The following is a 14,830-nucleotide window of genomic DNA, read 5'->3' as shown; positions in this document are numbered from 1 at the left end:
TCTACCATCATGGGGGACATCAGTTGGATTCTGCTGGCTGACTGTCTCTACCATCATGGGGGACATCAGTTGGATTCTGCTGGCTGACTGTCTCTACCATCATGGGGGACATCAGTTGGATTCTGCTGGCTGACTGTCTCTACCATCATGGGGGACATCAGTTGGATTCTGCTGGCTGACTGTCTCTACCATCATGGGGGACATCAGTTGGATTCTGCTGGCTGACTGTCTCTACCATCATGGGGGACATCAGTTGGATTCTGCTGGCTGACTGTCTCTACCATCATGGGGGACATCAGTTGGATTCTGCTGGCTGAATGTCTCTACCATCATGGGGGACATCAGTTGGATTCTGCTGGCTGACTGTCTCTACCATCATGGGGGACATCAGTTGGATTCTGCTGGCTGACTGTCTCTACCATCATGGGGGACATCAGTTGGATTCTGCTGGCTGACTGTCTCTACCATCATGGGGGACATCAGTTGGATTCTGCTGGCTGACTGTCTCTACCATCATGGGGGACATCAGTTGGATTCTGCTGGCTGAATGTCTCTACCATCATGGGGGACATCAGTTGGATTCTGCTGGCTGACTGTCTCTACCATCATGGGGGAAATCAGTTTGATTCTGCTGGCTGACTGTCTCTACCATCACGGGGGAAATCAGTTTGATTCTGCTGGCTGACTGTCTCTACCATCACGGGGGAAATCAGTTTGATTCTGCTGGCTGACTGTCTCTACCATCATGGGGGACATCAGTTGGATTCTGCTGGCTGACTGTCTCTACCATCATGGGGGAAATCAGTTTGATTCTGCTGGCTGACTGTCTCTACCATCATGGGGGAAATCAGTTTGATTCTGCTGGCTGACTGTCTCTACCATCACGGGGGAAATCAGTTTGATTCTGCTGGCTGACTGTCTCTACCATCATGGGGGAAATCAGTTTGATTCTGCTGGCTGACTGTCTCTACCATCACGGGGGAAATCAGTTTGATTCTGCTGGCTGACTGTCTCTACCATCACGGGGGAAATCAGTTTGATTCTGCCGGCTGACTGATATCTCGTTCATGAAGCCCTGAGGTGTCATATTTCCCCATATTTGAATTAATTTTACACCAAGGAGGTGTGGGGATGGGGTGAAGAATAAGAGAGGGGGAAACACACACACACACCCCTCTAGACAGAGAGGGGGAAACACACACACACACCCCTCTAGACAGAGCAGTATTATGATTCCCAAGCACACCTGCACTCATTAATATAATACACTATATATAATATCTATAGCCATCTCTGCTCTGCTTCCCCCCCCCCCACACACACACACACACACACACGCTATTTCACAATCTGTCGCAGTTGCTAACGTCACACACCTGACATTTGTACAGCCCTAACCTTTCCTGATTGGTTGAAAACCTAATTGACCCATCTGTGACCTCTCACTTGACCTTTCTTCTGACCTTTAACCACTAATCTCTGACCTCCAGGGGTCAGCGTACTCTGTCCTGGGTGTGGCCTGAGACGACCCTGGTGGGAGAGGAGCTGACTGACCGTCAGGCCGGACCCAGGCCCAGCAGAGCCCCAGGGAGAGAGGCCGAGACTGGGTCTGGAACCCCTGTTTGTACCCCCGGGGCTGGAGTTGTGGGAGACCACCCCGTGGCCGCGGAGGGGGCTGGTACGCCTGCTTCGGTCCCTATCCAGAGAAGGGGAGTCAGCATCCTGGAGTGTCCAGGGGAGCCTGGAAGGCCGTATTGCAAGACCCTGGTCCTCACTGGAGCTAAAGGGAATGATACAGGGTACTACCGCTGTTACTACAGAGATGTCAAGGCTGTCATCGACGGGACCACGGCTGCCACTCTATATGTGTTTGTCAGAGGTGAGTTTATACACAGAGAGAGACGCAAGCACACATCCTGTTACTCTCTCACACACACACACACACACGGATACCTGCATTTTCACACACACACACACACACACGGATACACACATTCACACATACACACACACACGGATACACACATTCACACACACACACACACGGATACACACATTCACACACACACATGGTTTTTGGTCAGCACCAGTGTTAGCGTCATCATCGTGGTCATCTCTTGTGTATGACTATCATTGTTAAAGTGATGCTCCAGAACTTTTGTATAATTTCAGCCAGTAGTAACGAGCCAAAACGGGTCCCCATTTATTGTGTACTACGTCATCCATTCCCCGTTTATTGTGTACAACATCATCCATTCCCCGTTTATTGTGTACTACGTCATCCATTCCCCGTTTATTGTGTACAACATCATCCATTCCCCGTTTATTGTGTACTACGTCATCCATTCCACGTTTATTGTGTACAACGTCATCCATTCCCCGTTTATTGTGTACTACGTCATCCATTCCCCGTTTATTGTCTACTACGTCATCCATTCCCCGTTTATTGTGTACTACATCATCCATGTCCCCATTTATTGTGCACTACGTCATCCCTTCCCCATTTATTGTGTACAACGTCATCCATTCCTCGTTTATTGTGTAAAACGTCATCCATTCCCCGTTTATTGTCTACTACGTCATCCATTCCCCGTTTATTGTCTACTACGTCATCCATTCCCCGTTTATTGTGTACTACGTCATCCATTCCCCGTTTATTGTCTACTACGTCATCCATGTCCCCGTTTATTGTGTACTACGTCATCCATGTCCCCATTTATTGTGCACTACGTCATCCCTTCCCCATTTATTGTGTACAACGTCATCCATTCCTCGTTTATTGTGTACAACGTCATCCATTCCTCGTTTATTGTGTAAAACGTCATCCATTCCCCGTTTATTGTGTACAACGTCATCCATTCCCCGTTTATTGTGTACTACATCATCCATTCCCCGTTTATTGTGTACTACGTCATCCATTCCCCGTTTATTGTCTACTACGTCATCCATTCCCCGTTTATTGTGTACTACGTCATCCATTCCCCGTTTATTGTCTACTACGTCATCCATTCCCCGTTTATTGTGTACTACGTCATCCATGTCCCAGAATTGGCTGTTGTTTACAACGTCATTCTAGTCACATTATCACATATTGAGCAACAACTGTCCCAGTTTAGGGACACCGATCCTGTAGAGGTTTAAGATCCTGGACAGCATCTTTCATCTAACGTGAACTAACTCATTTTTGTACATCGCGCTGGTCCGTACAATTGACCTAATTTCAACTCCCAAAAACATAATACTTCCAGGTCAGCTGTAATATCAATACCATTATAAAGCACAATTTCTCCCCTTTCCAACAACATCCATGACGAGACCTTCATGATGCCCATCTCTGTATGGTTCAAGAAGGCAATGAGATCCGTCTTTTTAAAGATGGCGGGTTTCACTCGATCTGTCCAACTTATCACCTTATCGCCCCTAAAATGTAAAAAAAAACACTATAAAGAGTTTATATAATGTGTCATTACATACAATTACCATGTCGATCAACGCTTGAATAGAAATGTAGTCCACACCCCAGATTTTGATGTCAACACAGTCTTTACAGTCCCATTAGTTTTCATTGCAGTCTCGTTTGAATGTTGCGGTTGCGCACATTTGTATGGAATGGGGTGAGTCACCATTACATGGTTCACCAAACCTCAATCTCCAACTCACCCAAGACATTCATGTTTAGGGATACCGATCCTGTAGAGGTTAATTTGTTCTATCTCTGGACCTGAACAGTTGCTGAGGTATGGTTTATCTATCTATCCATCTATTTTAGTCCAGTTCTGTGTCATGTCTTGAGAATGACCCTGTGGTCCGTTAGTCACCCTGTGGTCTGTTAGTAGTCCGTTAGTCACCCTGTGGTCTGTTAGTCACCCTGTGGTCTGTTAGTCACCCTGTGGTCTGTTAGTCCCCCTGTGGTCCGTTAGTCACCCTGTGGTCTGTTAGTCACCCTGTGGTCTGTTAGTAGTCCGTTAGTCACCCTGTGGTCTGTCAGTAGTCCGTTAGTCACCCTGTGGTCTGTTAGTCACCCTGTGGTCTGTTAGTCACCCTGTGGTCCGTTAGTCACCCTGTGGTCCGTTAGTCACCCTGTGGTCTGTTAGTAGTCCGTTAGTCACCCTGTGGTCTGTTAGTCACCCTGTGGTCTGTTAGTCACCCTGTGGTCCGTTAGTCACCCTGTGGTCTGTTAGTAGTCCGTTAGTCACCCTGTGGTCTGGTAGTCACCCTGTGGTCTGTTAGTCATCCTGTGGTCTGTAAGTCACCCTGTGGTCCGTTAGTCACCCTGTGGTCCGTTAGTCAACCTGTGGTCCATTAGTCAGCCTGTGGTCTGTTAGTAGTCCGTTAGTCACCCTGTGGTCTGTTAGTCACCCTGTGGTCTGTTAGTCACCCTGTGGTCCGTTAGTCACCCTGTGGTCTGTTAGTAGTCCGTTAGTCACCCTGTGGTCTGTTAGTCATCCTGTGGTCTGTTAGTCACCCTGTGGTCTGTTAGTCACCCTGTGGTCCGTTAGTCACCCTGTGGTCCGTTAGTCACCCTGTGGTCCGTTAGTCACCCTGTGGTCTGTTAGTAGTCCGTTAGTCACCCTGTGGTCCGTTAGTCACCCTGTGGTCTGTTAGTCACCCTGTGGTCCGTTAGTCACCCTGTGGTCTGTTAGTAGTCCGTTAGTCACCCTGTGGTCTGTTAGTCACTCTGTGGTCTGTTAGTCACCCTGTGGTATGTTAGTCACCCTGTGGTCTGTTAGTCACCCTGTGGTCTGTTAGTAGTCCGTTAGTCACCCTGTGGTCTGTTAGTAGTCTGTTAGTCATCCTGTGGTCTGTTAGTCACCCTGTGGTCTGTTAGTCACCCTGTGGTCTGGTTGTCACCCTGTGGTCTGTTAGTAGTCCGTTAGTCATCCTGTGGTCTGTTAGTCACCCTGTGGTCTGTTAGTCATCCTGTGGTCTGTTAGTCACCCTGTGGTCTGTTAGTAGTCCGTTAGTCACCCTGTGGTCCGTTAGTCACCCTGTGGTCTGTTAGTCACCCTGTGGTCCGTTAGTCACCATGTGGTCTGTTAGTAGTCTGTTAGTCACCCTGTGGTCTCTTAGTAGTCCGTTAGTCACCCTGTGGTCTCTTAGTAGTCCGTTAGTCACCCTGTGGTCCGTTAGTCACCCTGTGGTCCATTAGTCACCCTGTGGTCTGTTAGTCACCCTGTGGTCTGTTAGTCACCCTGTGGTCTGTTAGTAGTCCGTTAGTCACCCTGTGGTCTGTTAGTCATCCTGTGGTCTGTTAGTCACCCTGTGGTCTGTTAGTCACTCTGTGGTCTGTTAGTCACCCTGTGGTCCGTTAGTCACCCTGTGGTCCGTTAGTCACCCTGTGGTGTGGTAGTCACCCTGTGGTCTGTTAGTAGTCCGTTAGTCACCCTGTGGTCTGTTAGTCACCCTGTGGTCCATTAGTCACCCTGTGGTCTGTTAGTAGTCCGTTAGTCACCCTGTGGTCTGTTAGTCACCCTGTGGTCTGTTAGTCATCCTGTGGTCTGTTAGTCACCTTGTGGTCTGTTAGTCATCCTGTGGTCTGTTAGTCACCCTGTTAGTCACCCTGTGGTCTGTTAGTAGTCCGTTAGTCACCCTGTGGTCTGTTAGTAATCCTGTGGTCTGTTAGTCACCCTGTGGTATGTTAGTCATCCTGTGGTCTGTTAGTCACCCTGTTAGTCACCCTGTGGTCTGTTAGTAGTCCGTTAGTCACCCTGTGGTCTGTTAGTAATCCTGTGGTCTGTTAGTCACCCTGTGGTATGTTAGTCACCCTGTGGTCTGTTAGTCACCCTGTGGTCTGTTAGTAGTCCGTTAGTCACCCTGTGGTCTGTTAGTAGTCTGTTAGTCATCCTGTGGTCTGTTAGTCACCCTGTGGTCTGTTAGTCACCCTGTGGTCTGGTTGTCACCATGTGGTCTGTTAGTAGTCCGTTAGTCATCCTGTGGTCTGTTAGTCACCCTGTGGTCTGTTAGTCATCCTGTGGTCTGTTAGTCACCCTGTGGTCTGTTAGTCACCCTGTGGTCTGTTAGTCACCCTGTGGTCCGTTAGTCACCCTGTGGTCTGTTAGTAGTCCGTTAGTCACCCTGTGGTCTGTTAGTCATCCTGTGGTCTGTTAGTCACCCTGTGGTCTGTTAGTCACCATGTGGTCCGTTAGTCACCCTGTGGTCCGTTAGTCACCCTGTGGTCCGTTAGTCACCCTGTGGTCTGTTAGTAGTCCGTTAGTCACCCTGTGGTCCGTTAGTCACCCTGTGGTCTGTTAGTCACCCTGTGGTCCGTTAGTCACCCTGTGGTCTGTTAGTAGTCCGTTAGTCACCCTGTGGTCTGTTAGTCACTCTGTGGTCTGTTAGTCACCCTGTGGTATGTTAGTCACCCTGTGGTCTGTTAGTCACCCTGTGGTCTGTTAGTAGTCCGTTAGTCACCCTGTGGTCTGTTAGTAGTCTGTTAGTCATCCTGTGGTCTGTTAGTCACCCTGTGGTCTGTTAGTCACCCTGTGGTCTGGTTGTCACCATGTGGTCTGTTAGTAGTCCGTTAGTCATCCTGTGGTCTGTTAGTCACCCTGTGGTCTGTTAGTCATCCTGTGGTCTGTTAGTCACCCTGTGGTCTGTTAGTCACCCTGTGGTCTGTTAGTCACCCTGTGGTCCGTTAGTCACCCTGTGGTCTGTTAGTAGTCCGTTAGTCACCCTGTGGTCTGTTAGTCATCCTGTGGTCTGTTAGTCACCCTGTGGTCTGTTAGTCACCCTGTGGTCCGTTAGTCACCCTGTGGTCCGTTAGTCACCCTGTGGTCCGTTAGTCACCCTGTGGTCTGTTAGTAGTCCGTTAGTCACCCTGTGGTCCGTTAGTCACCCTGTGGTCTGTTAGTCACCCTGTGGTCCGTTAGTCACCCTGTGGTCTGTTAGTAGTCCGTTAGTCACCCTGTGGTCTGTTAGTCACTCTGTGGTCTGTTAGTCACCCTGTGGTATGTTAGTCACCCTGTGGTCTGTTAGTCACCCTGTGGTCTGTTAGTAGTCCGTTAGTCACCCTGTGGTCTGTTAGTAGTCTGTTAGTCATCCTGTGGTCTGTTAGTCACCCTGTGGTCTGTTAGTCACCCTGTGGTCTGGTTGTCACCCTGTGGTCTGTTAGTAGTCCGTTAGTCATCCTGTGGTCTGTTAGTCACCCTGTGGTCTGTTAGTCATCCTGTGGTCTGTTAGTCACCCTGTGGTCTGTTAGTAGTCCGTTAGTCACCCTGTGGTCCGTTAGTCACCCTGTGGTCTGTTAGTCACCCTGTGGTCCGTTAGTCACCATGTGGTCTGTTAGTAATCAAATCAAATCAAATCAAATCAAATTTATTTATATAGCCCTTCGTACATCAGCTGATATCTCAAAGTGCTGTACAGAAACCCAGCCTAAAACCCCAAACAGCAAGCAATGCAGGTGGAGAAGCACAGTGGCTAGGAAAAACTCCCTAGAAAGGCCAATACCTAGGAAGAAACCTAGAGAGGAACCAGGCTATGTGGGGTGGCCAGTCCTCTTCTGGCTGTGCCGGGTGGAGATTATAACAGAACATGGTCAAGATGTTCAATGTTCATAAATGACCAGCATGGTCGAATAATAATAAGGCAGAACAGTTGAAACTAGAGCAGCAGCACAGTCAGGTGGAAGTTGAAACTGGAGCAGCAGCATGGCCAGGTAGACTGGGGACAGCAAGGAGTCATCATGTCAGGTAGTCCTGGGGCATGGTCCTAGGGCTCAGGTCAGTTGAAACTGGAACAGCAGCATGGCCAGGTGGACTGGGGACAGCAAGGAGTCATCATGTCAGGTAGTCCTGGGGCATGGTCCTAGGGCTCAGGTCCTCCGAGAGAGAGAAAGAAAGAGAGAAGGAGAGAATTAGAGAACGCACACTTAGATTCACACAGGACACCGAATAGGACAGGAGAAGTACTCCAGATATAACAAACTGACCCCAGCCCCCCGACACATAAACTACTGCAGCATAAATACTGGAGGCTGAGACAGGAGGGGTCAGGAGACACTGTGGCCCCATCCGAGGATGGGTAGTAGTCTGTTAGTCACCCTGTGGTCTCTTAGTAGTCCGTTAGTCACCCTGTGGTCTCTTAGTAGTCCGTTAGTCACCCTGTGGTCCGTTAGTCACCCTGTGGTCCATTAGTCACCCTGTGGTCTGTTAGTCACCCTGTGGTCTGTTAGTCACCCTGTGGTCTGTTAGTAGTCCGTTAGTCACCCTGTGGTCTGTTAGTCACCCTGTGGTCTGTTAGTCACCCTGTGGTCTGTTAGTCACCCTGTGGTCTGTTAGTAGTCCGTTAGTCACCCTGTGGTCTGTTAGTAGTCTGTTAGTCATCCTGTGGTCTGTTAGTCACCCTGTGGTCTGTTAGTCACCCTGTGGTCTGGTTGTCACCATGTGGTCTGTTAGTAGTCCGTTAGTCATCCTGTGGTCTGTTAGTCACCCTGTGGTCTGTTAGTCATCCTGTGGTCTGTTAGTCACCCTGTGGTCTGTTAGTCACCCTGTGGTCTGTTAGTCACCCTGTGGTCCGTTAGTCACCCTGTGGTCTGTTAGTAGTCCGTTAGTCACCCTGTGGTCTGTTAGTCATCCTGTGGTCTGTTAGTCACCCTGTGGTCTGTTAGTCACCCTGTGGTCCGTTAGTCACCCTGTGGTCCGTTAGTCACCCTGTGGTCCGTTAGTCACCCTGTGGTCTGTTAGTAGTCCGTTAGTCACCCTGTGGTCCGTTAGTCACCCTGTGGTCTGTTAGTCACCCTGTGGTCCGTTAGTCACCCTGTGGTCTGTTAGTAGTCCGTTAGTCACCCTGTGGTCTGTTAGTCACTCTGTGGTCTGTTAGTCACCCTGTGGTATGTTAGTCACCCTGTGGTCTGTTAGTCACCCTGTGGTCTGTTAGTAGTCCGTTAGTCACCCTGTGGTCTGTTAGTAGTCTGTTAGTCATCCTGTGGTCTGTTAGTCACCCTGTGGTCTGTTAGTCACCCTGTGGTCTGGTTGTCACCCTGTGGTCTGTTAGTAGTCCGTTAGTCATCCTGTGGTCTGTTAGTCACCCTGTGGTCTGTTAGTCATCCTGTGGTCTGTTAGTCACCCTGTGGTCTGTTAGTAGTCCGTTAGTCACCCTGTGGTCCGTTAGTCACCCTGTGGTCTGTTAGTCACCCTGTGGTCCGTTAGTCACCATGTGGTCTGTTAGTAGTCTGTTAGTCACCCTGTGGTCTCTTAGTAGTCCGTTAGTCACCCTGTGGTCTCTTAGTAGTCCGTTAGTCACCCTGTGGTCCGTTAGTCACCCTGTGGTCCATTAGTCACCCTGTGGTCTGTTAGTCACCCTGTGGTCTGTTAGTCACCCTGTGGTCTGTTAGTAGTCCGTTAGTCACCCTGTGGTCTGTTAGTCATCCTGTGGTCTGTTAGTCACCCTGTGGTCTGTTAGTCACTCTGTGGTCTGTTAGTCACCCTGTGGTCCGTTAGTCACCCTGTGGTCCGTTAGTCACCCTGTGGTCTGGTAGTCACCCTGTGGTCTGTTAGTAGTCCGTTAGTCACCCTGTGGTCTGTTAGTCACCCTGTGGTCCATTAGTCACCCTGTGGTCTGTTAGTAGTCCGTTAGTCACCCTGTGGTCTGTTAGTCATCCTGTGGTCTGTTAGTCACCTTGTGGTCTGTTAGTCATCCTGTGGTCTGTTAGTCACCCTGTTAGTCACCCTGTGGTCTGTTAGTAGTCCGTTAGTCACCCTGTGGTCTGTTAGTAATCCTGTGGTCTGTTAGTCACCCTGTGGTATGTTAGTCATCCTGTGGTCTGTTAGTCACCCTGTTAGTCACCCTGTGGTCTGTTAGTAGTCCGTTAGTCACCCTGTGGTCTGTTAGTAGTCTGTTAGTCATCCTGTGGTCTGTTAGTCACCCTGTGGTCTGTTAGTCACCCTGTGGTCTGGTTGTCACCATGTGGTCTGTTAGTAGTCCGTTAGTCATCCTGTGGTCTGTTAGTCACCCTGTGGTCTGTTAGTCATCCTGTGGTCTGTTAGTCACCCTGTGGTCTGTTAGTCACCCTGTGGTCTGTTAGTCACCCTGTGGTCTGTTAGTAGTCCGTTAGTCACCCTGTGGTCCGTTAGTCACCCTGTGGTCCGTTAGTCACCCTGTGGTCCGTTAGTCACCATGTGGTCTGTTAGTAGTCTGTTAGTCACCCTGTGGTCTCTTAGTAGTCCGTTAGTCACCCTGTGGTCTCTTAGTAGTCCGTTAGTCACCCTGTGGTCCGTTAGTCACCCTGTGGTCCATTAGTCACCCTGTGGTCTGTTAGTCACCCTGTGGTCTGTTAGTCACCCTGTGGTCTGTTAGTAGTCCGTTAGTCACCCTGTGGTCTGTTAGTCATCCTGTGGTCTGTTAGTCACCCTGTGGTCTGTTAGTCACCCTGTGGTCCGTTAGTCACCCTGTGGTCCGTTAGTCACCCTGTGGTCCGTTAGTCACCCTGTGGTCTGGTAGTCACCCTGTGGTCTGTTAGTAGTCCGTTAGTCACCCTGTGGTCTGTTAGTCACCCTGTGGTCCATTAGTCACCCTGTGGTCTGTTAGTAGTCCGTTAGTCACCCTGTGGTCTGTTAGTCACCCTGTGGTCTGTTAGTCATCCTGTGGTCTGTTAGTAGTCTGTTAGTCACCTTGTGGTCTGTTAGTCATCCTGTGGTCTGTTAGTCACAATGTGGTCTGTTAGTCATCCTGTGGTCTGTTAGTCACCCTGTGGTCTGTTAGTCATCCTGTGGTCTGTTAGTCACCCTGTGGTCTGTTAGTCACCCTGTGGTCTGTTAGTAGTCCGTTAGTCACCCTGTGGTCTGTTAGTAATCCTGTGGTCTGTTAGTCACCCTGTGGTCTGTTAGTCATCCTGTGGTCTATTAGTCACCCTGTGGTCTGTTAGTCACCCTGTGGTCTGTTAGTAGTCCGTTAGTCACCCTGTGGTCTGTTAGTCACCCTGTGGTCTGTTAGTCACCCTGTGGTCTGTTAGTCACCCTGTGGTCCATTAGTCACCCTGTGGTCTGTTAGTAGTCCGTTAGTCACCCTGTGGTCTGTTAGTGACCCTGTGGTCTGTTAGTCATCCTGTGGTCTGTTAGTCACCCAGTAGTCTGTTAGTCACCCTGTGGTCTGTTATTAGTCATTTAGTCATCCTGTGGTCTGTTAGTCACCCTGTGGTCTGTTAGTAGTCCTGTGGTCTGTTAGTCATCCTGTGGTTTGTTAGTAGTCCGTTAGTCACCCTGTGGTCTGTTAGTCATCCTGTGGTCTGTTGGTAGTCCGTTAGTCATCCTGTGGTCTGTTAGTCATCCTGTGGTCTGTTAGTAGTCCGTTAGTCACCCTGTGGTCTGTTAGTCATCCTGTGGTCTGTTAGTTGTCCGTTAGTCACCCTGTGGTCTGTTAGTAGTCCGTTAGTCACCCTGTGGTCTGTTAGTAGTCCGTTAGTCACCCTGTGGTATGTTAGTCGTCCTGTGGTCTGTTAGTAGTCCGTTAGTCATCCTGTGGTCTGTTAGTCACCCTGTGGTCTGTTAGTCATCCTGTGGTCTGTTAGTCACCCTGTGGTCTGTTAGTAATCCGTTAGTCACCCTGTGGTCCGTTAGTCATCTTGTGGTCTGTTAATTCACCCTGTGGTCTGTTAGTAGTCCGTTAGTCACCCTGTGGTCTGTTAGTAGTCCGTTAGTCACCCTGTGGTCTGTTAGTCACCCTGTGGTCTGTTAGTAGTCCGTTAGTCACCCTGTGGTCTGTTAGTCATCCTGTGGTCTGTTAGTAGTCCGTTAGTCACCCTGTGGTCTGTTAGTCATCCTGTGGTCTGTTAGTCACCCTGTGGTCTGTTAGTCATCCTGTGGTCTGTTAGTCATCGTGTGGTCTGTCAGTCACCCTGTGGTCTGTTAGTCACCCTGTGGTCTGTTAGTAGTCCGTTAGTCACCCTGTGGTCTGTTAGTCATCCTGTGGTCTGTTAGTCACCCTGTGGTCTGTTAGTCATCCTGTGGTCTGTTAGTCACCCTGTGGTCTGTTAGTCATCCTGTGGTCTGTTAGTAGTCCGTTAGTCACCCTGTGGTCTGTTAGTCACCCTGTGGTCTGTTAGTAGTCCATTAGTCACCCTGTGGTCTGTTAGTGACCCTGTGGTCTGTTAGTCATTCTGTGGTCTGTTAGTCACCCGGTAGTCTGTTAGTCACCCTGTGGTCTGTTATTAGTAATTTAGTCATCCTGTGGTCTGTTAGTCACCCTGTGGTCTGTTAGTAGTCTGTTAGTCATCCTGTGGTCTGTTAGTAGTCCGTTAGTCACCCTGTGGTCTGTTAGTCATCCTGTGGTCTGTTAATCACCCTGTGGTCTGTTAGTATTCCTGTGGTCTGTTGGTAGTCCGTTAGTCATCCTGTTAGTAGTCCGTTAGTCACCCTGTGGTCTGTTAGTCATCCTGTGGTCTGTTAGTCACCCTGTGGTCTGTTAGTAGTCTGTTAGTCACCCTGTGGTCTGTTAGTCACCCTGTGGTCTGTTAGTAGTCTGTTAGTCACCCTGTGGTCTGTTAGTCACCCTGTGGTCTGTTAGTAGTCTGTTAGTCACCCTGTGGTCTGTTAGTCATCCTGTGGTCTGTTAGTCACCATGTGGTCTGTTAGTAGTCTGTTAGTCACCCTGTGGTCTGTTAGTCACCCTGTGGTCTGTTAGTAGTCTGTTAGTCACCCTGTGGTCTGTTAGTCACCCTGTGGTCTGTTAGTAGTCTGTTAGTCACCCTGTGGTCTGTTAGTAGTCTGTTAGTCACCCTGTGGTCTGTTAGTAGTCCGTTAGTCACCCTGTGGTCTGTTAGTCACCCTGTGGTCTGTTAGTCACCCTGTGGTCTGTTAGTCACCCTGTGGTCTGGTAGTCACCCTGTGGTCTGTTAGTAGTCCGTTAGTCATCCTGTGGTCTGTTAGTCACCCTGTGGTCTGTTAGTCACCCTGTGGTCTGTTAGTAGTCTGTTATCACCCTTTTTATTTATTTATTTTTATTTCACCTTTATTTAACCAGGTAGGCTAGTTGAGAACAAGTTCTCATTTGCAACTGCGACCTGGCCAAGATAAAGCATAGCAGTGTGAGCATACAACAAAGAGTTACACATGGAGTAAACAATTAACAAGTCAATAACACAGTAGAAAACGAAGGGGGGGTCTATATACAATGTGTGCAAAAGGCATGAGGAGGTAGGCAAATAATTACAATTTTGCAGATTAACACTGGAGTGATAAAAGATCAGATGGTCATGTACAGGTAGAGATATTGGTGTGCAGAAGAGCAGAAAAGTAAATAAATAAAAACAGTACGGGGATGAGGTAGGTGAAAAGGGTGGGCTATTTACCAATAGACTATGTACAGCTGCAGCGATCGGTTAGCTGCTCAGATAGCTGATGTTTGAAGTTGGTGAGGGAGATGAAAGTCTCCAACTTCAGCGATTTTTGCAATTCGTTCCAGTCACAGGCAGCAGAGTACTGGAACGAAAGGCGGCCAAATGAGGTGTTGGCTTTAGGGATGATCAGTGAGATACACCTGCTGGAGCGCGTGCTACGGATGGGTGTTGCCATCGTGACCAGTGAGCTGAGATAAGGCGGAGCTTTACCTAGCATAGACTTGTAGATGACCTGGAGCCAGTGGGTCTGGCGACGAATATGTAGCGAGGGCCAGCCGACTAGAGCATACAAGTCGCAGTGGTGGGTAGTATAAGGTGCTTTAGTGACAAAACGGATGGCACTGTGATAGACTGCATCCAGTTTGCTGAGTAGAGTGTTGGAAGCCATTTTGTAGATGACATCGCCGAAGTCGAGGATCGGTAGGATAGTCAGTTTTACTAGGGTAAGCTTGGCGGCTTGAGTGAAGGAGGCTTTGTTGCGGAATAGAAAGCCGACTCTTGATTTGATTTTCGATTGGAGATGTTTGATATGAGTCTGGAAGGAGAGTTTGCAGTCTAGCCAGACACCTAGGTACTTATAGACGTCCACATATTCTAGGTCGGAACCATCCAGGGTGGTGATGCTAGTCGGGCATGCAGGTGCAGGCAGCGACCGGTTGAAAAGCATGCATTTGGTTTTACTAGCGTTTAAGAGCAGTTGGAGGCCACGGAAGGAGTGTTGTATGGCATTGAAGCTTGTTTGGAGGTTAGATAGCACAGTGTCCAAAGACGGGCCGAAAGTATATAGAATGGTGTCGTCTGCGTAGAGGTGGATCAGGGAATCGCCCGCAGCAAGAGCAACATCATTGATATACACAGAGAAAAGAGTCGGCCCGAGAATTGAACCCTGTGGCACCCCCATAGAGACTGCCAGAGGACCGGACAGCATGCCCTCCGATTTGACACACTGAACTCTGTCTGCAAAGTAATTGGTGAACCAGGCAAGGCAGTCATCCGAAAAACCGAGGCTACTGAGTCTGCCGATAAGAATATGGTGATTGACAGAGTCGAAAGCCTTGGCAAGGTCGATGAAGACGGCTGCACAGTACTGTCTTTTATCGATGGCGGTTATGATGTCGTTTAGTACCTTGAGTGTGGCTGAGGTGCACCCATGACCGGCTCGGAAACCAGATTGCACAGCGGAGAAGGTACGGTGGGATTCGAGATGGTCAGTGACCTGTTTGTTGACTTGGCTTTCGAAGACCTTAGATAGGCAGGGCAGGATGGATATAGGTCTGTAACAGTTTGGGTCCAGGGTGTCTCCCCCTTTGAAGAGGGGGATGACTGCGGCAGCTTTCCAATCCTTGGGGATCTCAGACGAGATGAAAGAGAGGTTGAACAGGCTGGTAATAGGGGTTGCGACAATGGTGGCAGATAGTTTCAGAAATAGAGGGTCCAGATTGTCAAGCCCAGCTGATTTGTACGGGTCCAGGTTTTGCAGCTCTTTCAGAACATCTG

At 49.2% G+C, this 14,830-nt stretch overlaps 1 protein-coding gene across 1 annotated transcript in view; it reads left to right on the top strand.

Moving 5' to 3' along the window:
* The window catches only part of LOC109884644 (vascular endothelial growth factor receptor 3-like), a 217,013-nt gene that overhangs the window by 114,042 nt on the left and 88,141 nt on the right, over window positions 1-14,830 (top strand). The window contains 1 exon segment of the mRNA XM_031789481.1: window positions 1,491-1,879. Coding sequence (XP_031645341.1) covers window positions 1,491-1,879 — 389 coding nt within the window.

The sequence above is a fragment of the Oncorhynchus kisutch genome, linkage group LG15 (assembly GCF_002021735.2).
Source record: "Oncorhynchus kisutch isolate 150728-3 linkage group LG15, Okis_V2, whole genome shotgun sequence".
Lineage (NCBI taxonomy): Eukaryota > Metazoa > Chordata > Actinopteri > Salmoniformes > Salmonidae > Oncorhynchus > Oncorhynchus kisutch.
The sequence above is the reverse complement of the archived record's forward strand: the minus strand, read 5'-3'. Positions and strand labels throughout refer to the sequence as shown.